The sequence below is a fragment of the Vulpes vulpes genome, chromosome 12 (assembly GCF_048418805.1).
Source record: "Vulpes vulpes isolate BD-2025 chromosome 12, VulVul3, whole genome shotgun sequence".
In the NCBI taxonomy this organism is placed as follows: domain Eukaryota; kingdom Metazoa; phylum Chordata; class Mammalia; order Carnivora; family Canidae; genus Vulpes; species Vulpes vulpes.
Genome location: NC_132791.1, coordinates 95,274,881 through 95,301,354, shown reverse-complemented (window position 1 = coordinate 95,301,354; position 26,474 = coordinate 95,274,881). Strand labels below are relative to the sequence as shown.

General features: G+C 44.2%; 1 protein-coding gene across 8 annotated transcripts in view; it reads left to right on the top strand.

The window, feature by feature from the left end:
- Positions 1-22,384, top strand: part of FARS2 (phenylalanyl-tRNA synthetase 2, mitochondrial) — a 584,196-nt gene extending 561,812 nt beyond the window's left edge. For all 8 annotated transcript variants that reach the window (XM_072729194.1, XM_072729196.1, XM_072729189.1 and 5 more), the window contains 3 exons: positions 17,347-17,500; positions 17,924-18,025; positions 22,097-22,384. In XM_072729194.1, coding sequence (XP_072585295.1) covers positions 17,347-17,500; positions 17,924-18,025; positions 22,097-22,369 — 529 coding nt within the window. In that variant the 3' untranslated portion in view covers positions 22,370-22,384. The remainder of the gene's footprint in view (positions 1-17,346; positions 17,501-17,923; positions 18,026-22,096) is intronic.
- Positions 22,385-26,474: the final 4,090 nt, after the last annotated feature.

The window sequence follows — 26,474 nt, the reverse complement described above, 5'->3', positions numbered from 1 at the left end:
AGAAGAAAGCAATTAGGAGAATGGGTGAGGTTATTAGGTCTTATTGCTTCCCTCAGCCCCTACGTACCCTGCAAGCAGCACGGCTCGGGATTTCGGGCTCCCCGGGCTACATGCTGTGTCCTCTGCTCCCACTGCTTCCACTGCATAAAGTCAGGCAAGGGACAAACACAGCTTGTGTGTGCTGACTCCAAAGCATATGGAGAAGGCACACGCATATTCAGGTCATCAAAAGAAACCAGCAGGTGGAACCAGCTCCAGCAGACTTAAAACAATAACATCATTGGATTATGAACACAAATCAATGAATGCACAACATGCACACCTCTCTCTCTTCCTTGCTTTCTGCATCCCCTTTCACGTTTTGTCACATTAAAAGTGTTCAGATTGCTTATAGTTTAAAAGGCATCGGCAGGTAAGGGGTCAACTATACACGTCTGCAGGTGGGCTGGAAAAGGAGGGGACGGGAGGATGTATTTCCCCGGCAGACTCTCTGCATTGCGTTAGCAACTGTTTGTTGGGACCTGGAATACGCACAGGAATATGGTGAGGAGGTCACGGGATATCAGGAATACCTCAAGTCTGTACGCATGTTATAGCCACCAGAGCACTTTCACTGCTTCATTTTTTTGTTGTGGTGGTAAAATACGCATAACACAGAATGGACCGTCTTAGCCATTTTAAGCGCACAGTTCTGTGGCATCAAGTACCTTCACATTGTTCTGTAACCATCACCACCATCCATCCCCAGGAAGTTTTCCGATCTTGCAGACTGACACTCTGTCCCCATTAAACTCTAACTCCAGTCAACCCTTTAGCCCCTGGCAACCACCTTTCTACTCTTTACCTCTATGAGCCTGACTATTTGAGGGACCTCATATGTGGAATCATACAATATTCATCTTTTGTGACAGGCTCATTCCACTTAGCATAATATCCTTAAGATTCATCCACTTTGTAGCACGTTCCAGAGTTTCTTTCCCTGTTAAGACGGAATAATATCCCATTGTATGTACACATCACATTTGTTTATCTGTTCATCTGTTGATAGACACTTGGGTTGCTTTACTGCTTGGCTCTTGTGGCTGTGAGCCTGGGCGCGCAAACACCTGTTCGAGTCCTTGCTTCCACTTATTTTGGGCACACACCCAGAAGTAGAATTCCTGGGTTATATGGTTATTTAATGTTTGCTGTTTTGAAGAATCATCATACCGTTTCCCACAGCAGCTCCACCATCTTACATTCCCACTGGCAGCACATTGGGGTTCTGATTTTTCCACATCCTCGCTAGCACTTACAATTTTCTGTCTTTTTTATAACAGCCATGCTAACTGGATATGAAGTAATGTCTCACTGTGATTCTGATTTGCATTTTCCTAATGATAAGTGATGTTGAGCATCTTTTCATGTTCTTGGTCATTTGTATGTTTTCTTGGGAGAAATGCCTATTCAAGTCCTTCGCCCATTTTTTTTTAAATCGAGTCGTTTTGTTGTTTTGTTGTTATGTTGCTTTAGTTTGAGTCTTACAATGGCTAAGACCAGAGTTATGGATGAACCCCATTTTGCGGAGAGGAAAATGAGAATCTGAGATGTTCAGAGAATTTTCCAGGATTTCCCTGTCAGGAGCTGGAATGGAAGCAAGGGCCCTTGGCTCTCAGTTCTGTGCCTTTCTGCTCTGCCACACTGTCTCCCTCAGGGGGTGAGACATGGTCTGTGCCTTTCTGGACTTTACGTTACACTTAGGGAACAGTCCATGGTGACACAAGAGCTATGTAAAATGAAGCTTACAGAGGACAAGTTTTTTGGGCATTCAGGAAAGAAGGCAGAGGACTGGGTCATTTGAGGAAGACCTGAGTAGCAAGGGGCAACCAGAATTGAACACTGAAGAATAGTGTGGTGGGCAGAATGATGCTCCCCAGAGATGCTTGAGCTCTGATGCCAGGAGGTGTAACAATGAGCAGTTTTGTGGCAAGGGAGGGATTAGGTCACGGAGGGGATTAGGGTTGCTAATAAACTAACCTGAGATGGGGAGATTGGCCTGGATTATCCAGGTAGGCCAAGGAAATCCCAAGGGAGGAAGCAGGCAGAAGAGTCAGTGGGGATGTGACCACGGACTCAGGCAGAGTGATACCTTTTGAGAAAGACTCCACCAGCCACTGCTGGCTTTCAAGAGGGAGGAAGGGGCCGTGAGCCAAGGCCTGTGGGCAGCCTCGAGAAGCTGGAAAGGGCAGGGACACAATTCTTCCCTAGCATCCTCAGAAGAAATGCAGCCCTACAAGCACCTGGATTTTGGCTCACTATGACCAATTTTGGCCTTCTGCCCTCCAGAACTGTTGGGATAATAAACTTGTGTGTTTTAATCTATTACATTTGAGTGTGTGTTCATTTGTTATTACAGCAGCAAAAGAAAACCAAAAGAAATAGCCAGAACTTGGTTAACCAGAGAGTCAAGGTGCCAGGTATGAGGAGGGAATGAGCACAGGTCGGAGATAAAAGCGTTTGCCTTGGGAAGAAATAATCGCTAACCTGCATGGAGCGCTTTCCTCGTTCTGGCCCGGGCTAAATATATATCCACGCATTTTCAAGAATCCTATGAGGTTGGTGCTGTTATTACCCCCTTTCACGGGTGAGAAGAGCCAGCACGGTGGTACCCAATGAGGCAGGAAGAGGTCGAACACAGATGTGTGTGACCGTGACGCTAACGCAGAGGATCCCGAGTGCTGTCGTGACGCCTCTCCAGCTGTTGAGAGGCTGGACTCTCCTCTCACCTGGAGTGGGCTTGCTCAGCCTGGCCAGCTGGCCTCTGGGCCCACGCATCTCTGTGGGAGGCCGAGGGTAGCCCTGGGCAGCACAGCCCTTGGCATCTCTGATTGGCTTGTTGCCCAGTTGATAGATGGTAAATCAAAGTGAAAGAATCATCCCTGTTTTCCCCAAACCCCGAAGCTAGGCTGGCCTCGTGTCTGACGTAGCCCACTAACAATTGTACGTGTGGCCTCTGATTCCAAAGCCCTTGCTCTCACCTTGGCCCTCCACTGCCTCTCTGTAGCAAGGGGTGGAGGGAAATGGAGGGAGCTCCAGCTATGATGGGCCAAGGCATTGAACTTTCCCCACGGGCAAGACCCGGGAAGCACCAGGACAGTACATACACTGATCTGCTCTCCCATTTTTGCCAAAGATTAATCTGGCAGCAAGATACAGGGAGAATTGGTGGGGGGCTGTACACGAGTGTTCCTACGGCGTTATTCATAATAGCCGAAAGGTGGAAAGCATCCAAATGTCCGTCAGCTGATGAATGGGCAGGTCCATACCGTGGAATATTACGCAGCCACAAAGAGGAAGAGGTAGGCTACCTGAGGGCCCTTGGAAACTTGGTGCTAAGTGAAGGAAGCCAGTCTCAGAAGACCACGTACTGTGTAATCCCATTCTCAGGGAGGGTTCAGAACAGGGAGTCTAGACGGGCAGAGTGGATGACTGGTTCCCGAGGGCTGTGGGGGAGGGGAGATGGGGCTGATGACTAAAGGGTGTGGGGTTTCTCTTTCACCAGTGGTGAAAAATGTCTGAAATGAACTGTGACGACATTCGCACATATCTGTAAATACAGCGAAATCTGCTGACTCAGCCTCTTAAAAGGGGAGGTTGTATGGTGTGTGGATTGTATCTCAGTAATGCCGTCAGCAACAAAGAATCCTAAAGGAGGAACCCAAAGCCAGCTGACCACTGGGCCACACCTCGCTGTGACATCCAGGGACGAGAGGGTTGGAACGGTCAGCCGAGGTCACGAGCTGGGGCAGCAGGCCGGCACCGAGCTGTCGCAGAAGCAGTAGACAAGCAGGCAGGCAGCGGGCCCTTGCGGGCCGGTGGGCACCTGTGCAGACCCAACAGGCCTCTGACCGTCACTTCTCTCCTTCAAGAACATGAGGCCGGGGCAGCCCGGGTGGCTCAGCGGTTTAGCGCTGCCTTCGGCCCAGGGCATGATCCTGGAGACCCAGGATCGAGTCCCACGTCAGGCTCCCTGCATGGAGCCTGCTTCTCCCTCTGCCTGGGTCTCTGCCTCTCTCTCTCTCTCTCTCTCTCTGTGTGTGTGTGTGTGTGTGTGTCTCTCATGAATAAATAAATAAAATCTTTAAAAAAAAAAAAAGAAGCATGAGGTCAATGTCAGCATTCCCAACCTCAGTTACACTGAAGAGCTGTAGAAATCCCAGAGCTCAGGATTAAGGGTGAGGGCAGGGGTTGGGGAAGAGAGAGCTGGACAGGCACAGGGGCCGAGCAGGGAAGAGGCTGTCAGCAGGTGCCTGTCAGTGGGGGCCACCCAATCTGGCAAATTCTACAACCTCCCTAGCTTTAATCCTGCCCTCACGGCCGGCAGGCACAGGCACAGCACCGGCTGCTCCCTCAGAGAGCCTCTTTCCAGTGGCTTCTGCAACTGGCGATGAAGGTAGAGCACCCCAGGCGGAAAAAGGAACAGCTACGGGCCACTCCTGCAGGGGCCGACAGGTAGGAAGCTCTTGCCACAGGTGAGGGGAGGAGCAACCAGGCTGGAGTGGGAGGGACAGAAGCAAAACCGAGGGATGCATGTACTCTCTTGGATCCATGCAACCCACAAACGTTTGCTAAGTGCCAGGCACTGTTTCAGGCACTGAGAAGAGAGAGGTGAATAAAGGACGAGGCCGTGACCCTGGAGCTTAACGTCTAGAGCAGCACCTTCCGAGCACAGCTGCTGGGCCTGGGGCCGCTGAGCCCTTGAGATGGGGCTAGTGTCAAGGAGACGTGCCCGGAAAGCTTGCACACCAGAACTCAAAATCCTTTTTTTTTTTCTGTTGGTTATGTGTTGAAATAATAATATTCTGGATATCTGGGGCTAAATGAAATATATTATTAAACTTAATTTCACATGCTTCTTTTTGGCCTTTAACATGTGGCGACTATTAAATGTCGAATTACGTAGTGGCTGACCTCGTATTTCTATTGAACAGCACTGTTCCAGCGAGAGCCGGGGACAATCAGTAAATAAGCAGATCGACACAGTGGTACCAGGTAGTGACAGACACTAGGAGGGCAAAAATGAGCCTTGGGGCTGGACGGGCTAAGGGATGGTGCTATTTTGGGGAGGGTGGCCTCTCAAGACGGTATCTGGGCAGGAACATGCTTGGGGTTGGGAGCAAAGGAGCAGCAGGGCAGCCTGGCTGGGGTGGGGCAAGCCTGGGGAGGGGGAGTCTCTTGAAGGGCAGGGGCCAGGTCCTTGAGCAGCCTCTCGTGTGGTGCCCAGGAACCCACAGGCTTGGGTGGCTGACTGGGACCCAGGAAATGAGAGGAATGGCGAGACAGATTCTTGCTGAGCCAGTGGGACTGGGGGGGTGGGGGTGGTGTCCAGGGCTCCTGTGGGCCTCGTTTGGGATGGAGAGGGGACTCATGATGACTTTAGTATTCACGTCTGCTCCTGCCACGAAATCCAAATGGAAGATGTGCAAGCTCACAGTTGGAGATAAAGGCCTGGAGCTTGGAAGCAAGGCTGGGGGGGCAGAAAATGCACATTCGGAGAACACCTGGGAGGACCCCCAAGGGCCTGAGCGAACCGAGCGGGGTGATCACTGGTCAGATCTGGTTGGAGTCCCGGCTCTGCCAGTTTCCATGATCCTGTGCTTCTGCCTCCATGTGATGGGTCATTGCCGCCTCTCCCCACCCCTTCCAGTTCTCTCTCCCCAAGTAGGGGGAGACCCTGGGACTGCCCCCAGAGCAGCACTGTGCGGAGGGCCTCTGCCAGACTCTAGCCTGGACCCGAGAGGAGGGGCAAGCCCTGGCCTTGCCTCTGGGAGCCCCGAGCTCTACCCAAGAGGGTCACCCCTCTTGAGGCCACCATGTTGTGAGGAAGCTGGATGGAGAGACCTAGAGGGATGCGTGAACATCCCCCAGCCATTCAGGATATTCCAGCCGAGACCCCGGGCATCATGGAGCAAAGGTGAGTTCTCCTTGTGCTCTCCGGTCCAAGCTCCTGACCCAACGGACAGCTGAGATAGAAGAATAATGCATGGCTATTTGAAGCTACTAAGTTTGGTAGTCGCTTGCTATTTCGATAAACAGACCAACACATGAAGTGGAAAAAGAGTTAAGTATCTTATTTCTTTTTTTATTAGAAGAGTTATTTTGAAGTGCTAAGCACAGTTTCTGACATTAACGAAACATAACTACTGACATAGTATTAGTAGTTATTGACATAACTACTAAGTCAATGCTGTTTTTCTTTTTTTTTTTTAAGATTTTATTTATTTATTTGAGAGAGAAAGCACGTGCATGGCGGTGGTGGGGAGCACAGAGAGAGAGGGAGAGGCAGACTCCCCGCGGACTCTGCCTTGGGGCTCGATCCCAGGCCCCTGAGATCATGACCTGAGCTGAAAACAGATGCTTAACCGACTGAGCCACCCAGGCTCCCCTCAATATTCCTTTTCTTTCCTGTAAAGTCAAACTCTCTCTTTTTCTTTCTTTCTTTCTTTCTTTCTTCTTTCTTTCTTTCTTTCTTTCTTTCTTTCTTTCTTTCTTTCTTCTTTCTTTCTTTCTTTCTTTCTTTTTCTTTCTTTCTTTCTTCTTTCTTTCTTTCTTTCTTTCTTTCTTTCTTTCTTTCTTTCTTCTCTCTCTCTCTCTCTCTCTCTCTCTCTCTCTCTTTTTTTTTTTATCAATCTCTGTCTTATCTTACCTTAGCCTTGTGGAATGCTACAGAATTACCTCAAAATCCTATTTTGTTTCATAGGTATTCCCTTAAATGTGTGGCAATGGATCTCGAGAAATCCTAGGCTACCTCTCCTAAGCTAGATTGCCCATCTGCCCTTAGTTATACTGGTTTCCACTCATATTTTCCTGGTCACCTTGCCTAGAGTCTGTTCTACTTTAAAATTCCCTTAGGACGTGTTGCCCTCACAGGACCACCACGGGTAAGTACAACCCTGGGCTTGGTGAGCACATCTCCTCCCTCTACATCGACACATCACCCGACTGTGTGCAGATCAGAGGAACAGTGCGGGCTTGAGGACTCTGATTCTGTTATTCAATATCTTGACCGTCATTCCCAGTTTCGTGATAACATACATTTGATCGATTACACTATCCCTCTTTTATCCGAATCATTTATAAAAATGTTGGACAAGAATGGGATGAGGATTGAGCCAATTGAGATCTCACTGTAGGTGACATTTGTTCATTAATCTGCTCTGTTGGGTATGTTTGTTCAACCAGTTATGTGTGAATCACCCAAAACTCTGTAATCCAGCCCACATCTCCCCCCATCTGTTTATGGGAACAGTCAGTCTAGCTCTTTTGCATATATTGTCTTCTTTGTTCCATACAAAGAAGTGCCTGTTAGGTACTAGAGTGGGCAACGGCCACCTCGTGTTTTCCTCTTTTTGACCCCTACGCTGAGCAGGTGAGAACCACTCAGTGAGCCTTTCGATGACCAGATCTTCGGGCCACACTGCTCCATCCATACACCTATTTTCTTATCAATCAATATGCCTCTTCTGACCCCTAACATGTTTTTATTCATAATTATTTAGTATGTAGGGTGTATAAAAAACTCGATTTGATTTAAATTGTTCTTTTAGGTGAATCAACAGCATTCAACCCAGGCTGAATCCGTAAGAGAGGGATTATAGAGAATTATATAAGATCAGGTTTGCTTTGTGCCCCTCTAGGAGAGAGCTGCTCCGTTAAAGACAGGAGATAAGATGCAGCTCCAAAAAAAGTAAGCCTCCTTGCTAAAGGTGGGCTGGAGCCCAAGAGAAGCTGGCCATGCTGAGAGGCAAGGGACGATCAGACCAGGTGGACCTGGGAGCTCACAGGACTTAGTAGCAGACTTTTGTTAATGTTTTGTTTAGTTAATGTGCTGACAGCAGAGACAAGAGAGCAGATCTAGCAAGGCTAGAGTAAGAGACCATTTTAGTGGTGCTAAGTCTTTATTTATTTTGCTCTATTTAAAAATAATATTGTATTTATTTATTTGAGAGAGAGAGAGAGAGAGCATGAGCAGGGGCAGGAGCAGAAGGAGAGGGAGAAGCAGACTCCCTCCCCACCGATGCAGGGCTTGATCCAGGACCCTGAGATCATGACTTGAGGCAAAGTCACACACTTAACTGACTGAGCCACGCAGGGGTCCCTATATTGTTCTATTTTTATCATGTGATTTATTTATGGCCAATAAATGAAATTTTAAATTTATCTTTCCTCTGATGAAATCAACATTTACGGAGCTGGTGTTAAATAGTGGCTGAGGTTATGGAGCAAATGACCTAGATTCAAACCCCTGCTACTCCATTCTTTAGCTCGGATTAGCTATTTAACAATTTGAAGGTTCAATTTTATCATCTGTAAAGTGGGGATATTGAGTTCACAGAAGAATAAATTAGATAAGAAATGTGAAATGCTTAGAACAGTGCCAGGTATACAGGCATTGCTGGTGAGGCGACAACAGTTCTTGTATATTTTAAAGACTCAGGAGATTTATCTTCCTGGGGCTCTCTCTAAGTATTCAAATCCTAAAGTTGTTCCTTCTTTTTTTTTTTAAGTTGTTCATTCTTAAATTGAAATAGCTGCTATGCATCTTCAAGAAATGCACAGAGAGACAAATAAATTAGTAAAGACACAATTGAGAAGAAAAGAAATTTGGAACCCTTTAGGGACGTGTCCCAACGTACAAATAGCAAAAAAACAAAACAAAACAAAACAAAACAAAAAACAGAAAACAAAAAACAAACAAAAAAAACCAAACCAAACAAAAAAAATCAGTCATTCAAAGTCACAGAAAGAGTAAGCAAGTTCATGGAACGCATTATTTATGCCAGTAATTCTCAAATTTAAAAATATCAACTGATGGACAGGCTAAATAAATGGAAGCTTTCTGTCGAGCTCCCCTCCCCACCAACTTCAGAAATTCAGATTTAGTCGTCTTAGATGGGGATTCAGAAGTCAGGTTTTTAGAAAGATTTATTTATTTGTTTATTTGAGAGAGAGAGAATGTGTGAGAGCAGAGGGAGGGGCAGAGGGAAAGAGAGAGAGAGAGACTCCCAAGCAGACTCCCTGCTGAGCGTGGAGCCCTACACAGGGTTGATCCCACGCCCTGAGATCGTGACCTGATTCGAAGTCAAGAGTCAGATGCTTAACCAACTGAGTCACCCAGGGGTCCCAGAAGCCAACATTTTTAATGAGCGTTGCAGATAAATTCAACCTCCCTTTCTTCTTTCCTCTCCTTTCTTACTCCTTCCTTCTTCCTTCCCCTTCTAGTCATTCATTCATTCATTCATTCTCTCACTCATTCATTCATCTGTCATACCTGGCATTTGTACCCCACTTCTAGGTTTATGGAATCCAGGAGTCAAAAAGATCAGTGTGCCCACTCTGAATCGTGGCAGCAAATGGCTTAGTGTGTGGCTTAAACCTGGCCCCGGATGCTCCCAACAGGGACCTGCAATGTGGAGTAAGAGGGGCGAGGACACAGGGGCGCTTTAGGCTTGGGAGCAGTCGTGGCAGACGCTGGGGTGCCCTAACAAGTTGACTCCCGACCCGTGACCTTCCCAAGCTTCCACCTGCCATGTCTGGTTTTCCAACCTGGCTGTCCAGACTTTCCCCACTAGTCCCATGAGTGACTTCATAGCCTCTGAGAAATCTTTTTCCTGCCGTTTACAGCCAAGAATTCTGAGTAGCTTATATGTGGCCCACATATAAGGTGAGCAATGCCTGATGACATAGTCCAAGCATTACTCATCTCAATTATTTTACAAATAATCCCTCACTTTGACCATTGGTTACAACCAGTGATGTTATTATGGTGATACTACCTAGGTTCTACCTAAGGTCTTTATAGACCTTAAAATATTAAATATGAGTGATAACATGTTTCCTATATAATCTCAAACCAATTCTAATTTTTCCTTTTTAAAAAAATGATTTTATTTTTTTATTTATTCATGAGAGACACAGAGACAGAGGCAGAGACCCAGGCAGGGGAGAAGCAGGCTCCCTCCGGGGAGCCCGATGTGGGACTCAATCCCAGGACCCGGGGGTCATGCCATGAGCCAAAGACTGATGCTCAACCACTGAGCCACCCAGATGCTCCCAATTCTAAATCTTTTCATTTTAAAACATGAAGTCCTTGACACTCCAGTTGTATTTTTGGTCATTCTAGAACTAAATGTAGTTCAGTAAAGTACCATCAATAGAATGAATGAACAAGTCTAGATAAATATCACACTAGGTTCAAGAGCATTTTCCTTACCAAAATAAAAAAACAAAACAAAACAAAACAACAAAAAACAAAACTGCAGAGCTGAAAAACATGACACACAGGAAAATAAAAATAATAAGAGTAGAACAAACCCCCATTTACCCAGCTCCCACACTAAGACAGCACTAACAGTAGGTTAATGATTTGAAGGTACCATAAGGTCTTTCATAATAAGGCTATATTCTTTCCTGTGAAGAATTCACCATCTTGATTTCTTTTTTTTTTTTAAGTAGACTCTGTGACCAGCTTGGAGCCCAACATGGGGCCTGAAATCACCACCCTGAGATCAAGATCCAAGCTGAGACCAAAAGGCATATGCTCAACTGACTAAGCCACCCAGGCCCCCCCTTGAGTTTTGTTGTAATAAGTTTATGCTTTTCATCATAGCTTTATCACATCATATTTATCTATAAATAAGAAATTAATGTGCCCTTTTTTGCACATTCTATGTGTTCTTTGGCCCCTTGCTTCTTTCATACATGTTTTACTTCTGAGACTAATCTATTCCAACACATGTAGCTGTGATTCATTCATTTTCATGGCTGAGTAGTATTTCATGGAATAACCATGCCATGATATACTTATCTGTCTTATTATTGATGAATATTTAGTGTTGATGAACATTGTTTTTAAATTTTGCTGTTACAATGCTGCTATGAAGATTTAAGTATATATATTTGGTGTATATGAAAAAGTGTTTTTCTATGGTATATCCTTGAGGATGGAATTGGTGGGTCATGGAGTATGCATATGTTGAACCTTATTAGATAAAGTTAGTTTACTAAATGGTTAGAACAATTTACACTCCATCAGAAGTTTCTGAGTTTAAAAATGTTTACCTAATGGTCCCTTAATCTTTTGTCATATTCTCAGGTACTTTATACCTGTTTATTCTTAGGTACGTTATAGCTATACCTTTTTGGTTGCTTTTATAAATTGTTAGTTTTTATTTTGTTTTTCTTTTACTGTTAATGGCTGATGTATAGTTATACAGTTGGCTTTTGTATATTGATTTTATATCAGATTAATTTGGGTTTTCTGGAATAAACCTATCATTTGGGACTTTTACCAGTTTTGTTTTTTATTCTGTGTTCTTTATCCTTTTTTCCCCCTTGTCTTATCACACAGTATAGAGCCTTTATTAAAATGTTCACTGGAGGGACGCCTGGGTGGCTCAGTGGTTGAGCATCTGCCTTTGGCTCAGGTCATGGTCTTGGTGCCCCGGGATTGAGTCCTACATTGGGCTCCCTACAAGGAGCCGGCTTCTCTCTCTGCCTGTGTCTCTGCCTCCCTCTCTGTGTCTCTGAGTAAATAAATATAATATTTTTTTAAATGTTCACTGGATATGACAATGGCAAGCATCTTTGTCTTATTTGATTTTAAAGAAAATGTTTTTAATATTTCACTGTTTAGCATGATGGATGTTATATATTTTTATAGTTTTTTTAAAAAGTCATTTTAGGGGGGGTGCCAGGGTGGCTCAATCAGTTAAGTATCCAACTCTTGATCTCAGCCCAGGTCTTGATCTCAAGGTTGTGAGTTCAAGCCCCCTGTTGGGTTCCATACTGGGTATGAAGCCTACTTTAAAAAAATCATTTTAGGAAATTTTTTATTTCCAGTTTGCTAAGGGTATTTTTAAAAATCAAGAACAATTCTTGGTAATTTCCAGCTTAGACCTGCTTTAAAAAGTTGGAACATTAAAAAAAAAAAAAGGTTGAAACATTTTCTGGACTGCTCCCTTTTCCTTTTCTCCTTAAAGCCTGAAATTCTGTTTTCATAATTAGCTGCCAAGCTAATATTCACACTCATCCATTCACCCATTAAAACTTCATTAAATGTGTACAAACTGTGAGGTACAGAGAGGACACAAAAGTCTACTGAATAACACAAGAAGTAGAATATGAGAGCCAAGCAGAATTTATTCATAGGGCCATCAGCATTTAGAGCTAGAGGAGCCCCCAGGGCCATTTGGTTGAACCAAACAGTGCCCCTTGGGACAACAATCCAGTCACTGCTTGGATACTTCCAGCCAAGGATGGAGAGTTCTACAGCGCACCCTGACCATTGTTTGTCTGCTGTAACTGTTAATTGAAAGGAATTTTCCTTCCTGATGTTCTTTTCCTTATTTATTTTTTCTTCAAGATTATTTATTTTTTTATTCGTGAGAGACACAGAGAAAGAGGCAGAGACACAGGCAGAAGGAGAAGCAGATTCCCTGCAGGGAGCCCAATGTGGGACTCAATCCCAGGATCATGACCTGAGCTGAAGGCAGACGCGCAACTGCTGAGCCACCCAGGCACACCCTTCCTGGTGTTCTTTCCCAGTGCTCTCACTATGCCCTGAGCATTCATCAAACAACTTCTCCTACCGCTCTACATATCGGCCTTCCACATCATAGCAAGCGCATATGGTATTTCCTCAAGACCTCTCCAACCAAGACTGAACACCTCGAGTTCCTTCCACAACTCCTCATGAGAACTCCTCTTTCCTAACTGCTCATCATTCTTTCCCTGAATGCACTGCATTTGTCCCCTTGTCCTCCCAAACTTAGTGCCAGAGTCCCATGAAATTCTCCATGAGTAAACCAATCAGGGGTCAGTGTCAGGGGAAGCTGGCATCTTCCTATTCTCAGTTCTACATATTCCCTTTACTTTTCCTATTTTTATTCTCTGAATCGATCCTTGCTTTTCCTTCTCAAAACCTGGGCACCTTGGGGAGACACACAAGTGCCATTATAAATAAAAGTGGCCCAGAAGAACATACGTCCATTTTTCCAGAGGGGTAATGCACTGGGATAGGTAACCATCCCAATGCTCAGGAGAACAGTTCTTTGTGGTGCTAAGATATTAACAAATTTCTCCCCCATAAGTCCCAGGCAAGAAGTGTAGCACGTGAATATTATACCAAGTAACTCTTTACAGTAAATAAAATAACGAATTTCTGCTCATTGTAGGATTTGCCACTGCTTGTGAAATGCAAATGTCAAATATGTATAATGTCAAAATATGATACCAGAGTGGCTCTGGGGTCTTGGCTGAACCGCCCACTTTCTCCAGTCCTGTTTCTTCTTCAATTCACTTGGTTTCCTCTCCAACTGCAAAACAGATGTGGCAGTAATAATCACTTGCAAATGGACCTCCCAGGGAGAGATACACATGTTGGACCTTTGTAAACAGTGACTTGCTATGCAAATGCACGGCATCATTGTCACAGTGAGTGTGGTTTTGGCAGATAGCAAGAGAATATTGTCAAAATAGCAAATCCAGCTCAAATGGGTACTACCTTTGCATTCATATATGCTGCAAATAATTCATCCGGTATTTTTAGATACAGAATGCTCTAGAGGCCATTAAGACTCTCAGAACAATCTGCTGAATGCCGTCTTACTCCTCACTGTTTTTCATCAAGTATGGTCACCTTATGGCCTGCCTGGAGCATCTAATTTCCTATTATGAAATATGAACATCATTTTCATCAATTATTCCATTAGCTTGCCCATCCCCCAACTTGTGACCTTTTCTTATAGATGAGAATACATTGACACTACAGGCGACAGAAGTTTCCCCCAAACCCAGGCTCTGCCCTGAGGTCTCAGCTTCTCCTTTGATCCCTGGTGTCTCCCTTCTACGGGGTTCTCGGCTCCAGCCCATTTTTAGCTTCTGACTGCACAAAAGAATAAATGGTACATATACAGCCAAGGAAGACGATAATTTCCAATGTGGACCTATCCAAAAGGGCTCTAAAAGGAACATCCTAGCCTTAGAGGATCGTAAATAATGAAGATAATTTTCCCATGTTTTATGCAAGTATAATTTTTTGGTGGTAAACAGTGCGATGATATATATGTATATTTCGTATCCAAAACTGTATGCAATTAGCATTTGGAAGACTGTAATTATAGCTTGGTTGGGCTTTTTGTAGGTGCTAAAATTGATTTCTTGGCTGAATTATTTTGCAATAGACTTAAACCACTAATTGTACACCTAAATGAAATTGAGTGTGAACAAATCGAATAACTTTAATTTTACCTTGGATAATAATTTATTGATGCAAATAAAACTCCTTAATTAAATCTGGCATAGCCAGGCCTGTAGAGGCCCACATAAAAGCACTCTGTCACCCAGCTTTAGTGATTATTTTAATTTTAGAATAATGCTTTGCTATTCTTAGAGAGAATTGGGTATCTATTAAGGACTGTGGCAGTAGTGAGTCGTTGGAGTTCGGTACCTCTTTGAATCCCCGATGGATTTAGGATAGATCTTTTTGGAACAAGTGCTACTCATTTTTAAATTATAATTAAATGCATCCAAAATTGAACTTTCATTACGATTTCTGAAAATAGCCTCTTCATTCAGAAGCTTCCAAAGTCTCTCAAAACGGGGGGAAATGGGTGAAATGTGGAGAGACACTTTCATCCAGATCAGTACAGGCTAGATAGCTGATCAAAGAGAAACCATTTAGATAATTGTATTAGTTTCCTAAGGCTGCCATAACAAGCACCACAAACCAGGTGGCTTAAAACAAGGGAACTTTATTACCTCGTGGTTCTTGAGGCCAGAATTCCAAATTCAGGGTGTCAGCAGATCTATGCTTGTCCCAAAAACTGTAGGGGAATGAATCCTGCCTTGCTTCTGGTGCTTTGTTGGCCTTCTTTGGTCTTTCACAGGATGTGACTGCATAATGTCTGCCTTGGCATCACATGGAGCTCTCCCATGTGCATCTCCATGTGGCTGTCTTATAGGGACACCAGCCATGCTGGATCAGGATCCACGCTTTCCCAGTGTGATCTCGTCTTAACTAATTATACCTGCAATGACCTTATGGTCAAATAGAGACATATTCGGAGGTACTGGATGTTAGGACTTCAGGAGATCTTTTCTTAGGTGGGGGGGGGGGGGATTCAACCCATAAATATAAGAAAAAAAATATTGCAGCACAACTCCAGATGTCTACCGAAGGAGGCATATACAAATGTAATGAACACTTCATTAAAAATAAGAATTGCTTTATTTTTTGTAAAGATTTTATTTATTTATTCATAAGAGACACAGAGAGAGAGGCAGAGACACAGGCAGAGGGAGAAGCAGGCTCCATGCAGGGAGCCCGATGCGGGACTCAATCCTAGGACTCCGGGATCAGGCCCTGAACCAAAGGCAGATGCTCAACCACTGAGCCACCCAAGTGTCCCAAGAATTGCTTTATATATTCTCAGCATCCTTTAATTCCCATTAATCATGGGCCCCATATAAAGCCTATTAGCTACCTTGAGGTATGTGAAAGGATATCATAAAATGATGGCAACTTCTTACTGTTTCCATACATTAGGACCAGAAGGATGAGGATTTCGCTCCAGTGGGGAAGCACTAAGGCAATATGCATTTGAATCAAAATGGCATAGCACTGCAATACCCTAAGAGGAAATTCTGCAGTGGTTTCATTCTCCGGGATGTTTTAGCAAAGCAGAATGTTTCTGTTTGCTAGAGATGGAAATATATTTTCAAGTTAGTGTTTTCATTTTCTTGGATGGATAAATATCCAGAAGTGGAATTGCTAGATCATATGGTAGTTCTATTTCAACTTTTTTCTACTGGTGTTGAAGGTTTCTTCTGCTATGAAGAAGTTTTTTAGTGTGATGTAGTCTCATTGAATGGGAGAAAATATTTGCAAATTGTATCTGAGAAGACATTAATATCCAAATATATAAAGAACTCAGACAAACTAATAAGAAAAAAAAACACCCCAGGCAATCTGATTTAAAAATAGCAGAAGGAAACCACAGGTACATGAAAAGACACTCAGTATCATTAATTATCAGGAAAATGCAAATCAAAACCACATTGAGATGTCACCTCACACAATTAGAACTGCTACTCTCAAAAAGACAAGAGATAATAAGTGTTGGTGAGGTTGTGGAGAAAAGGAAACCCTTGACCACTATTAGGGGAAATATACCCTGTCACAGCCACTATGTAAAACAGTATGAAGGTTCCTCAAAAAATTGAAAGTCAGACTAACATAGGATCCAGCAATTCTACTTCTTGATATTTATCCAAAGAAAATGAAACCACTAACTTGAAAATTTATCTTCAGCCCCATGTTCACTGCAGCATTATTTACAATAGTCAAGACATGGAAATAACTAAAGTGTCCATTGATAGAGATAAAAGAATAAAGAAATTGTGGTACATGATACATATACACGATGGAATATTATTCAGCCATAAAAACACAAGGAAATCTTCCATTTGCAACAATATGCAGGGATCTGAGAGCATTATGCTGTGACATAAGTCAGACAGAGAAAGACCAATACCATACGATCTCACTTTTATGTGAAATTTAAGGGGGGGAAAAAAAAAGAAAAAACAAAAAAAACAAGCTCATAGATAGAAGAGATTGGTAGCTGCCAGAGGTGAGGGTTGGGAGTGGTGGTGAAATGGGTGAAGGGTGTAGAAAGTCACAAACTTCCAGTCCTAAATAAGTCCTGAGGAATGTGATATGTGGCAAGGTGACTGTAGTCAATAATTCTGTATTGCATATGGAAAAGTTGTCAGCAGAGTAGGCCTTGAGAGTTATTATCACAAGAAAAAACCATTTTCTACCTATCTATGGTGGCGGATGTTAACCAGACTTTTTGTGATCATTTTGCAATGCGTATGAAATCATTATGTTGTACACCTGAAACTAATATAACGTTACAGGTCAATTATACCTCAATTAAAGAAAGAGAACGTGGGCCAGATTTTAGATTTTTGTCTCTGAGCCTCTAGTGTTTACAAGCTTTAATGAAACGTACGTGTATACATCTGTAAATCTGTGCGTTCTCAATGGATCTGTTTCCAAATTCCACTTTAAACAACCCTGCTCGCTCTAGCATAATTATATGAGCTTTGACACTCCACAGAACTGTTTTGCATCCTCTCTCCACCATTCACCACTCTCACAATCCTGGAAAAACCACTGAACTTTTTTGTGTCTCCATTTTCTTCTCTGTCCAATGGGAATAATGATACCCATCATGTAGGATTAAATGATGTAAAATGTGTAAACCCGTGAATCCCTTCATTCATTTTACTGTGTTCTAGGTGCTTTCCTGGGCAGTGGAGGACAATTTATGGATTCTTCTCTAATTATTTATGGAGTACGCATGTTGTGCTTGTAACGGGGGGAGCCACACTGTATGAAACGGTCATGGAGATTGCGTTGTATGGAAGGGAGACGCGCACTGAGCAAGATACAGTAAGCGAATATTTAGTAAGTTAGGTTCGTGACAGGTGTTTTGGGAACAGCTCAGAGGAGGGAAGAGGGCTAGAGAGGTGTGTGGGGCTGGGTGGAAGCGAGGAGGGATATTGCAACCTTCCCATGGTGGGATTCTTCTACGCCTTTAAGGAGCACACAGCAGATCACACTTCTTCAGCGCACAGCAGGTATGACTTGGCACTCCAGGGACTGTATCTGTTGTGGTTGATGCTATTGCTTTTGCTATTAAGGGAAAAACATCTGAACCCAATGCCATGTGAGCCTGTGTCATACATGTCTGGTCGCTGGTCACTGACTCAGTTTACCAGCTGACCCAATGTTGGTTCATAACCCCCTTAGGAGTTTCCTGGGCGGGAGGGAGGTGGGAATCTGAAATCTGAAACTGGCTTCTCTTTCGGGCAGGGAGAGACTGGAGAAAACACGCAGGTCACTCCAGGTTGGCAGGTGGCGCTTTTATTAGGCAAAGGGAAATTACGTATGAAGCTTGACTTGGGCGGCAGCACGGTAAGTGGATCCCCTCACCTGCCTCCCACATGTTAAAGGTTTGTGTAGAGGTTTTAACTGGGTTCAGTCACGTGTGCCATGCAGGTGCTCTCAACGCCATGTCATTATCTCAAGGCTACGTCCTCGGAGCAGCCTCTGGGAGCAGGAAAAGCAAGCAGAACCCATATTCCAAGGACAAGGGAGGAGGGGAGGAGCTCTGATTGCCTGGGTCCAGCTCACAGTTCTGCTGGTGGTCACATCCTCTCGATGACCTCCTCCAACCTTCCCAGACACACTCATCCACACTGACCCCCTCCCCCTTCCTGGTCTTCCAATCTTGCACCAGCAGACGTATTTTCTGTCTACAGTGAAGGCAGTGACAAAGGCTGGATATTTACAGAACAACAGAGAATTGCCTTCATGTCTGCTTCCAAATCTGCACAATTTGAGAACTTGGGTAGACTCAGGTCCAGAGTGTATAAAATGCTCATTTTATGACTGTCACAGGAGTACAGACTTTCTAGAAAAGGAAAGAAATCCATTATCTCCCCTAATGGATGTTATAAGGTAGTTTCTACTAAATATTGAATAAAATAGACTTAGAACAATTCTCCATGCTGAGTTTATGATGCAGTCTATGGCTCTCATAAGGGAATAAATGATAATGGAGAGAGAAATATTTACCCAGACCAAAAGTGGGAGTCATTTATTAAGTCATTAACTGGGAGACTGGCAATGTTAAAAGTATTGTGCTAAAGAATTTATTTCTTCAACACATCAATATCATCAAGCACGTAATTTATAAGTTTCTGTTTTAACCATCATTAAAAAAAAGGATTAAAGAATTCTAACTTGAATAGAGTTTTATTTTAGGAAGATGGAAAACTTTCCATGGACAAAGAGCCTGGGTGCACAGATGCCAGAAGTAATAGGGCCTCATATGAAGAGGAGACTCAAATATTGCTAAGGGGCTCTTCCTGGGGAGGCTGTCCTTTACTGGATAACTATAGAAAAACCCTTTACTTAATCTGGGGTGTCCTCCTTTGTTCTCTGTGCCTACTATCATCCTTCCCTTCTCTTTTTTTTGGACCTGAGGTCAGCCTCCACAACCTCCAGGCAGAAGTCCCGGAATGTTCCAGCACACTTTTTCATCTTCTTTCCACCCACCTGTCAGGCTAATAGTCTGAGCTGTGCCATGTTGTCCCCATTTTCCCACCCATGCACGTCTTGCCTCTCCTCAGAAAGCAAGAGACAGGGATCCCTGGGTGGCGCAGCGGTTTGGCGCCTGCCTTTGGCCCAGGGCGCGATCCTGGAGACCCGGGATCGAATCCCACGTTGGGCTCCCGGTGCATGGAGCCTGCTTCTCCCTCTGCCTGTGTCTCTGATCTCTCTCTCTCTCTCTCTCTCTCTCTCTCATGAATGAATAAATAAAAATCTTAAAAAAAAAAAAAAAGCAAGAGACAGAGCCTCAGCAGTAAGGCAGTCATGCTTCCAACAGGTGTCTCCAGTCATTCTTGATAACATTCTGGGCACTTCTTTATGTTAAATAATGTGGCCTGACTCAAAAATTCAAACATTACTGTATTTTGCCACTAGAATTTTCCCAAGCATCTGCTAACTCTGAGTTCATGAGGCACAGACCCTCTCCTCTTCTTCATGAGATTGCTTCTGGGAAATAATACAAGGATTTCTGAATTTTTACTGTCTTCTCTCTTTGGAGCTTTAATGTCTTAAGTAGCTATAATTACCATCAGGAAAACAGAGGAAACCCTGAAGTTACCTAGAAAAGGATCCTGTATGGACAAAACCAGATTTAAGAGGATGGGGAGCAGGGGCAAATTAAAATGACTTAATTCTATTTATAGGAGTTAAAAGGCAATATGTTTTCATGTTGGGAGAGTTGAAATTAAAAATAGGCAAAAGAAGAAAATAAAAACTGCCAGTAATGGTGCTCCCGAGGTAACTACTTCTCAAAGTTCAGTTGACATCCTCAAGCCTTTTTTTGTATTAGAATATATACATATATATTTTTTCTTTTCCAAAAATAGAATCGTTTTGAACAACATTGTTTTGTAACCATGACTCTTCAATTAAGAATATATTCTGAATATTTTCTGTCTTTCATTTCCTTCTGCACAGGATTTAGAATGACTGTGCTTCTTGACTTCTGTTTTTGGTCACACCCTGGATCCAGTATGTTGGCAAATTCTGTTGGCTCTATCTTCACAACAGATTTAGAATTTTGCTCCTGCTTCAACCCAGGTCCAAGGCATCCTCGGAATATTGCAATATCTTCCCAATAGATCTCCCCCCTTTGACCTGTTCCCTTATGTCTGTCTTAAATAGAGCAACCAGAGTGATTATTTAAAAACCGGAGTCGTATAATGTTTGTCCTTCTCCGATTGACTTACTTCACTCAGCATAAGACCCTCCAGTTCCATCCACGTTGAGGCAAATAGTGGGTATTTGTTGTTTCTAATGACTGAGCAATATTTCACTGTATACATAGACCACATCTTCTCTATCCATTCATCTTTCAACGGACACCAAGGACAAACATTATATGGTTTCACTCGTATGGGGAATATAAAAAATAGTGAAAGGGATTATAGGGGAAAGGAGAGAAAATGAGTGGGAAAAATCAGAGAGGGTGACAGACCATGAGAGACTCCTAACTCTGGGAAACGAACAAGGGTTAGTGGAAGGGGAGGTGGACGGGGGTATGGGGTGACTGGGTGACGGGCACTGAGGGGGGCACTTGATGGGATGAGCACTGGGTGCTATACTATATGATGGCAAATTAAATCCAATAAAAATATATATAAAAAAATTTTTAAAAAGAAAAAGAAAAAACCTGAGTCAGATCATGTTGCTCCTCTGCCCAAACCCTCTATGGGATCCTCCCCCATAGACTGAATTTCAAAGTTCTTACCATGATCAGCAAGGTCCTACACTATCTGCCTCACCTTACATACCTCTTTCCCTCCTGCTCACACCCCTTCAGCCGTAGTGACTTCCTTGCTGTTTCTTGAATGTACTCCAGTCTTAGGGCCATGCATTTTCTGTTCTTTCTTTCTAGAACACTCCAGAACATTCTGTACCCCCATATCTGCATGACCTTTCCCCTTGCCTCCTTCAACTTTACTTAGATGTCATCTTCTCAGTGAGACTGTCCCTGGCTAGCCTATTTAATATGTTCTAGCTCCTACCCAAACCCTCCCCCCCGCCACACTCTCCAACCTCTTGCCCTGCTTGCTTTTTCTCCACAGCCAGTATCACCCTCCAACATGCCAAATGTTGTACTTTTATGAAAAATGTGTAATGTTTGTTGCCTTTACCCACTCTCCCCAATCTATCAGGAAGGCTTTGCTGGGCCAGGCTCTCTGTCTGCATTGTTCTCTGCATTTCTCTCACCTGTAGAGCCATGCCTGGGGCAGACTAGGCACTTGTTAAACATTTGCTGAATGAAGAAATAGCATGCCACCTGTGGATAGATCGTGATATATTTAAGCAGTCTCTATTGTTGGGCATCTGGTTGTATCAGTTTCCCTTTACTATTACAGATAATGCTGTGATCCACAAAACTAAGCCCTTTTGCCCATGCACAGTTTATTTTTTTAGAACAAATTCTCAGAATTGGGTATACTTTTTTTCACAGCTTCCAATCTATAGTGCCAATTTACTTTCCAAAAGGCTTACATCAAAGAATGCTCATACCAGCAGCGGTCCAGGTCAGCGACCATTTGCCCACACCCAGGTCAGCTCTGGGTAGCACCGGGAATCTCCATGTGCATGATTCCCTGATCCAAGCGACTGCTTCTCAGGAAACACATTAAGGGATTTAAGTACTTTGACACTGAGGTGAATGGAACTCATTGAACCACAGTCTTCTAAAGACTGGAACTCTAGAGAGTAAGTGAGGCAGTAAAAGAAGACGAGAATTGGCAGGAAGAGAGATGGTCTTGGTCTGGCCACGTGAGGATGTAGCAGTGCCACCTGTCCCTAATATTTTTGGGCAGCAATGAGACGATGAGAGCTGGGCAGACGCTTGACTGTGTTGCTTTTCTTTTGTTTTTTAACAAATACTTGTAGAACACCTCTTCTGTACAAAGCTCTGTGCCCAGTGCCGTTGGGATGCCAAGTGCGTGCTGGTCCCTGCTGCAGAGATGGCAGCCACCCAGCCGGGGAGTGAAGACACGCTTAAATAACTCCCGAGTGTCCCTGGGGAGAGATGAGCAGTGCGAGATCCATGAGGGAAGAGACCCCTACGGGCTGGCGTGGTCAGAGAAGGCTTGGGACCGAAAGAAGGAGCTGACCTCTTCAGAGGGTTTACTGTATGTCAGACACTGTTCTAAGTATTCTTAGTTACTGAAAGCTTACGGCGACCCTCCTGAGGTAGGTACTACTGGGATCTACATTCTATAAAAAAAGAAAATCAAGGCACCAAGAGACGAAATCATTTGCACAAGGTCACAGGGGCTGTGAGTAGTTGGACAGATGGGTTCTGGAATCCTCTTCTACTCACTCCTCTTTGCAACCTTCATGTTTAAGTTACTACGGTTGTGTAACCAAGCACCCCAAAATTAAACACCAAGAAACCATTTTGTTATGCTCATGAACCCCGGGGGTTGGGGATTTGGACAGAACTCTGCAGGGACAGCTTGTCTCTGCTCCATCCCGCCTGGAGCCTCGCCTGGGAGGAGGCCTGGCTGGGGTTCAATCATCAGGAGGTGTCCACACTTAGAGGATGAAACATCTGTCCCCCAGGCTGGGGCATCAGCTGGAGCTGCAGCTGGAACAGCCACATTTGGCTTCTCTGGGTGGCCTGGGCTTGTACATGGCGTGCTGGCCTCAGTGTACTCACACTTCTTACTGGCTGTTAAGGCTCTACACGAGAGTGTCCCCACAAATAAAATGAAAGCGACATCGTCTTTTCTGGCCAGCCCTGGACATCGGGGAGAGTCCAAGCGCACCCACAGTTAACAGGAGGAGATATAAACCCTCCTTATTGATGGGAGGATGGCAAACAATTTGCAGGCTTTTGTGTGTGTTATCGATTTTATTTTTATTTTTAGTTGTTTTTATTTTATTTACTCATTTTTAAAAGATTTTGCTTACTTGAGACAAAGTGTGAGAGAGAGAACGTGAGGGGGTGCAGAGGGAGAGGGAGAAGCAGTCTCTCCGCTGAGCAAGGAGCCTGATGTGGGGCTCGATCCCAGGACCCTGGAATCATGACCTGAGCGGAAAGATGATGCTTAATGGACCGAGACACCCAGGTGCCCTTAGATTTTATTTTTTAGAGCAGTTCTAGGTTCTTAGCAAAGTTGAATGCAGAGTACGGAAAGTTCCTGCAGACCTCCTGCCTCCACAGGTGCGCAGCCGCCTCCACCATCAGCATCCCTCACCCACCTGGTGCATTTGTTACAGTTGATGAGCCGACGTTGACACGTCATTATCACCCAGAGTCCAGAGTCTACATTAGGGTTCACTGTTGGTGTTGCACATTCTGTAGGTCCGGGAAATATAGGACGACATGCATTCACTGTCATAGTACCAGGCAGAATAGTTTCACCGCCCCCCGAATCTTCTCTATCTATTCATCCCTCACTTCCTCTTAACTCCTGCCAACCTCTGGTCTTTTTACTGGCTCCATAATTTTGACTTTTCCAGGGTGTCGCAGAGTGGGAATTATACAGTTATTATAATATTATAATATATAATATATATATATAATATATAATTATACAGACCTTGCAGATTGGCTCCTTTCACTTAGTGATACGCATTGAAGTTTCCTGCATGTGTTTTCATGGCTTGGTAGTTCATTTCTTTTTAGTGCTGGATAATATCATGCGATCCGGATGTGACAAAGTTTGTTCATCCATTCCTACTTTAAGACATCCTGGTTGCCTCCAAGTCTTGGAAATTGTGAATAATGCTGTTATAAACATTCGTGTGCAGGTTTTTTGTATGGACGTAAGTTTTCAACTCCTTTGATAAATAAATATCAAGAAGCTTAATTGCTGGATTGCATGGTAAGATAATGTTTATTTTTTTTAATTTTATTTATTTATTTATGATAGTCACACACACACACACAGAGAGAGAGAGAGAGAGAGGCAGAGACACAGGCAGAGGGAGAAGCAGGCTCCATGCAGGGAGACGTGGGATTCGATCCCGGGTCTCCAGGATCGTGCCCTGGGCCAAAGGCAGGCGCCAATCCGCTGCGCCACCCAGGGATCCCAGTTTAGTTTTTTTTTAACTATCTTTTTTAGAGAGAGAGGGCAGGGGGAGGGGCAGAGGGAGAGAGAGAATCCTGAAGCAGAGACTCCCCGCTGAGTGCAGAGCCAGATGCAAGGCTCGATCCCACCACCAGGAGATCATGACCTCGCAAAATCAAGAGTCGCCGCTTAACCAACTGAGCCCCCCAGGAGCCCTGATGATGTTTAGTTTTGTAGGAAACCGCCAAACTTTCTTTATTATTATTATTATTTTTTATTTTTTTATTTTATTTATTTCTCTTTTTTTTTTCAACCTGTCCTTCAAAGTGCCTGCACCCCTTTGCATTCTTACCAGCAATTAACGAGAGTTCTGTTTGCTTGCAGCCTTTTAAAAACTGTCCCACTTCCCAAGGGATGTGAAGCTTGAAAAAGACCCTGAACTCTTGGTAAGTGAGATTCGTAAGTGGACAAACGAGAGGAGGAGAGATTCTGGGTCTGGAGTCATGGTCTGGGACACGATGTGGTCCAGAAAAGCAGGAGGAGTGAGAAATAGGTAATCCACGGATTACTCCCACGGGGACGTCATCATTTTCCCTTGAAACTCTGACACTTCCGCTTAGATCTCTGTCCCTGAGAAACTTCCCAGGCAAAGCTCTTGGGCGGGGGGGGGGGGGGGGGGGCTTTCTTGTCTCCTTTGGGATCTGTGTAGCAAGGAATTTGGTCTCCCCAAGAGACATCAGACTTGTCCCTGGCTCCTGGAAGGTATCCGTTAACCCTTGGAACCCCCTCAGTGATAGGAGAGTCTCTGTTACACATAGTGGGTCCTTAGTTTATCCTAATGGGGTGACTCGGGATGGGCCCCTCAGGCCGTGTGATAACAGCCCAAATTCCTTGGAGAAAGAGCTGGAATTGAGTTCAGCTCTATGGGCGATCAACCAATGATGCCTCTGTAATGACGCCCCAGGACTATCTCTGGAGTTTCCCTGGTTGGCAGTACTCCATGTGTATCGTGACCCCTTGAGGCTGGGAGACTGTCACCTCTGGAGGACAGTAGAGCTCTGGTGTCGGGAGACCCCCAGACTCTGTCCCCTGTGTGTCTTCCTTTGGCTGCTTCTCCCTTCCCATGTAGTAAACCGTAGCCATGAGCATAACAAATGTCAGTGTGTTCCGTGAGCCCTTCCAGTGACCTCTTGAAACTGGCGGTAGTTTCAGAAAATCCTGAATTTACAGGTGATGTCAGAAGCGAGGGTAGCCTTGGGGACTGTTCCTTCAGACTCTGCAGCCTGACAGCTCCGGGGAGGCCCCCGCTGCCTCCGTGCCTCCTTTAGACAACAGGCAACCTTGAATTGTCCTCTATTTCAGTTGCTCCAAGAAACAATCCCCAGAAATGGCCACATGTTGTGGCTTATTGCAGATACGAGAAATGGGTCTTAGAGGAAATAACAAAGTCCACATCTTTGGCTGTACACCTAGTAGTTCGTACATCATCAGAATGTGGAATATATATATATATTCTGATGATACTATATATTGTGTATCTATCTATCTATCTATCTATCATCTATCTATCTATCTATCTATCTATCTATCTATCTATCTACCTATCTATCATATCTGGCTATGTGCATGCAAGTGTGTAACCTGCAATCTCTATGGTGTGGAAATGACCCTTTTTTTTTAAAATGGGAGGACCTCTTTCCCTGTGTTTTCCACATGCCAAGGTCTTTTCCTTTTTTTTGCATGCCATCAGATGCAGGATTTATAAAATAAAGCCAAACTCTATTTGTTCTTCCTCTAGCCTTTCTGACTAAACAAATCCTTAACATTGGCAAAGGGCCTGACAAGCATTTAGTATTAATTAATTCTTGGAAGTCTCCGGGGGGAAGGTAAGTATTCTTGGGAACTGACAAAACGGATTGTTTCATTAAGCAGGTAAACCATTCCCCAAAGGCCTGAGCCACTTCCACCCCATGAGTTCCCCTTGCGTGGGGCTGGCCCAGGGGCTTGATGACACCCCAACGCTTGGAAGCCACAGTGGACGAGGGCACCCTGTGGCTCGTGTGCTTGTCTCTTTATTTTTCCTTTCACGGACAGCCTCGCTCTAGGTTTTCCCATTCCAGCATTTTTCCTACTTAGGAAATGAATTTGACCAGTTATACTTGGATGTTCAAAAGGAGAACCCAGTGGTACCAGTTGCTGGCGTAGTGTAAAATTTGCTTGGTCTGTCCTTGGTTACTTTCTACACTTTT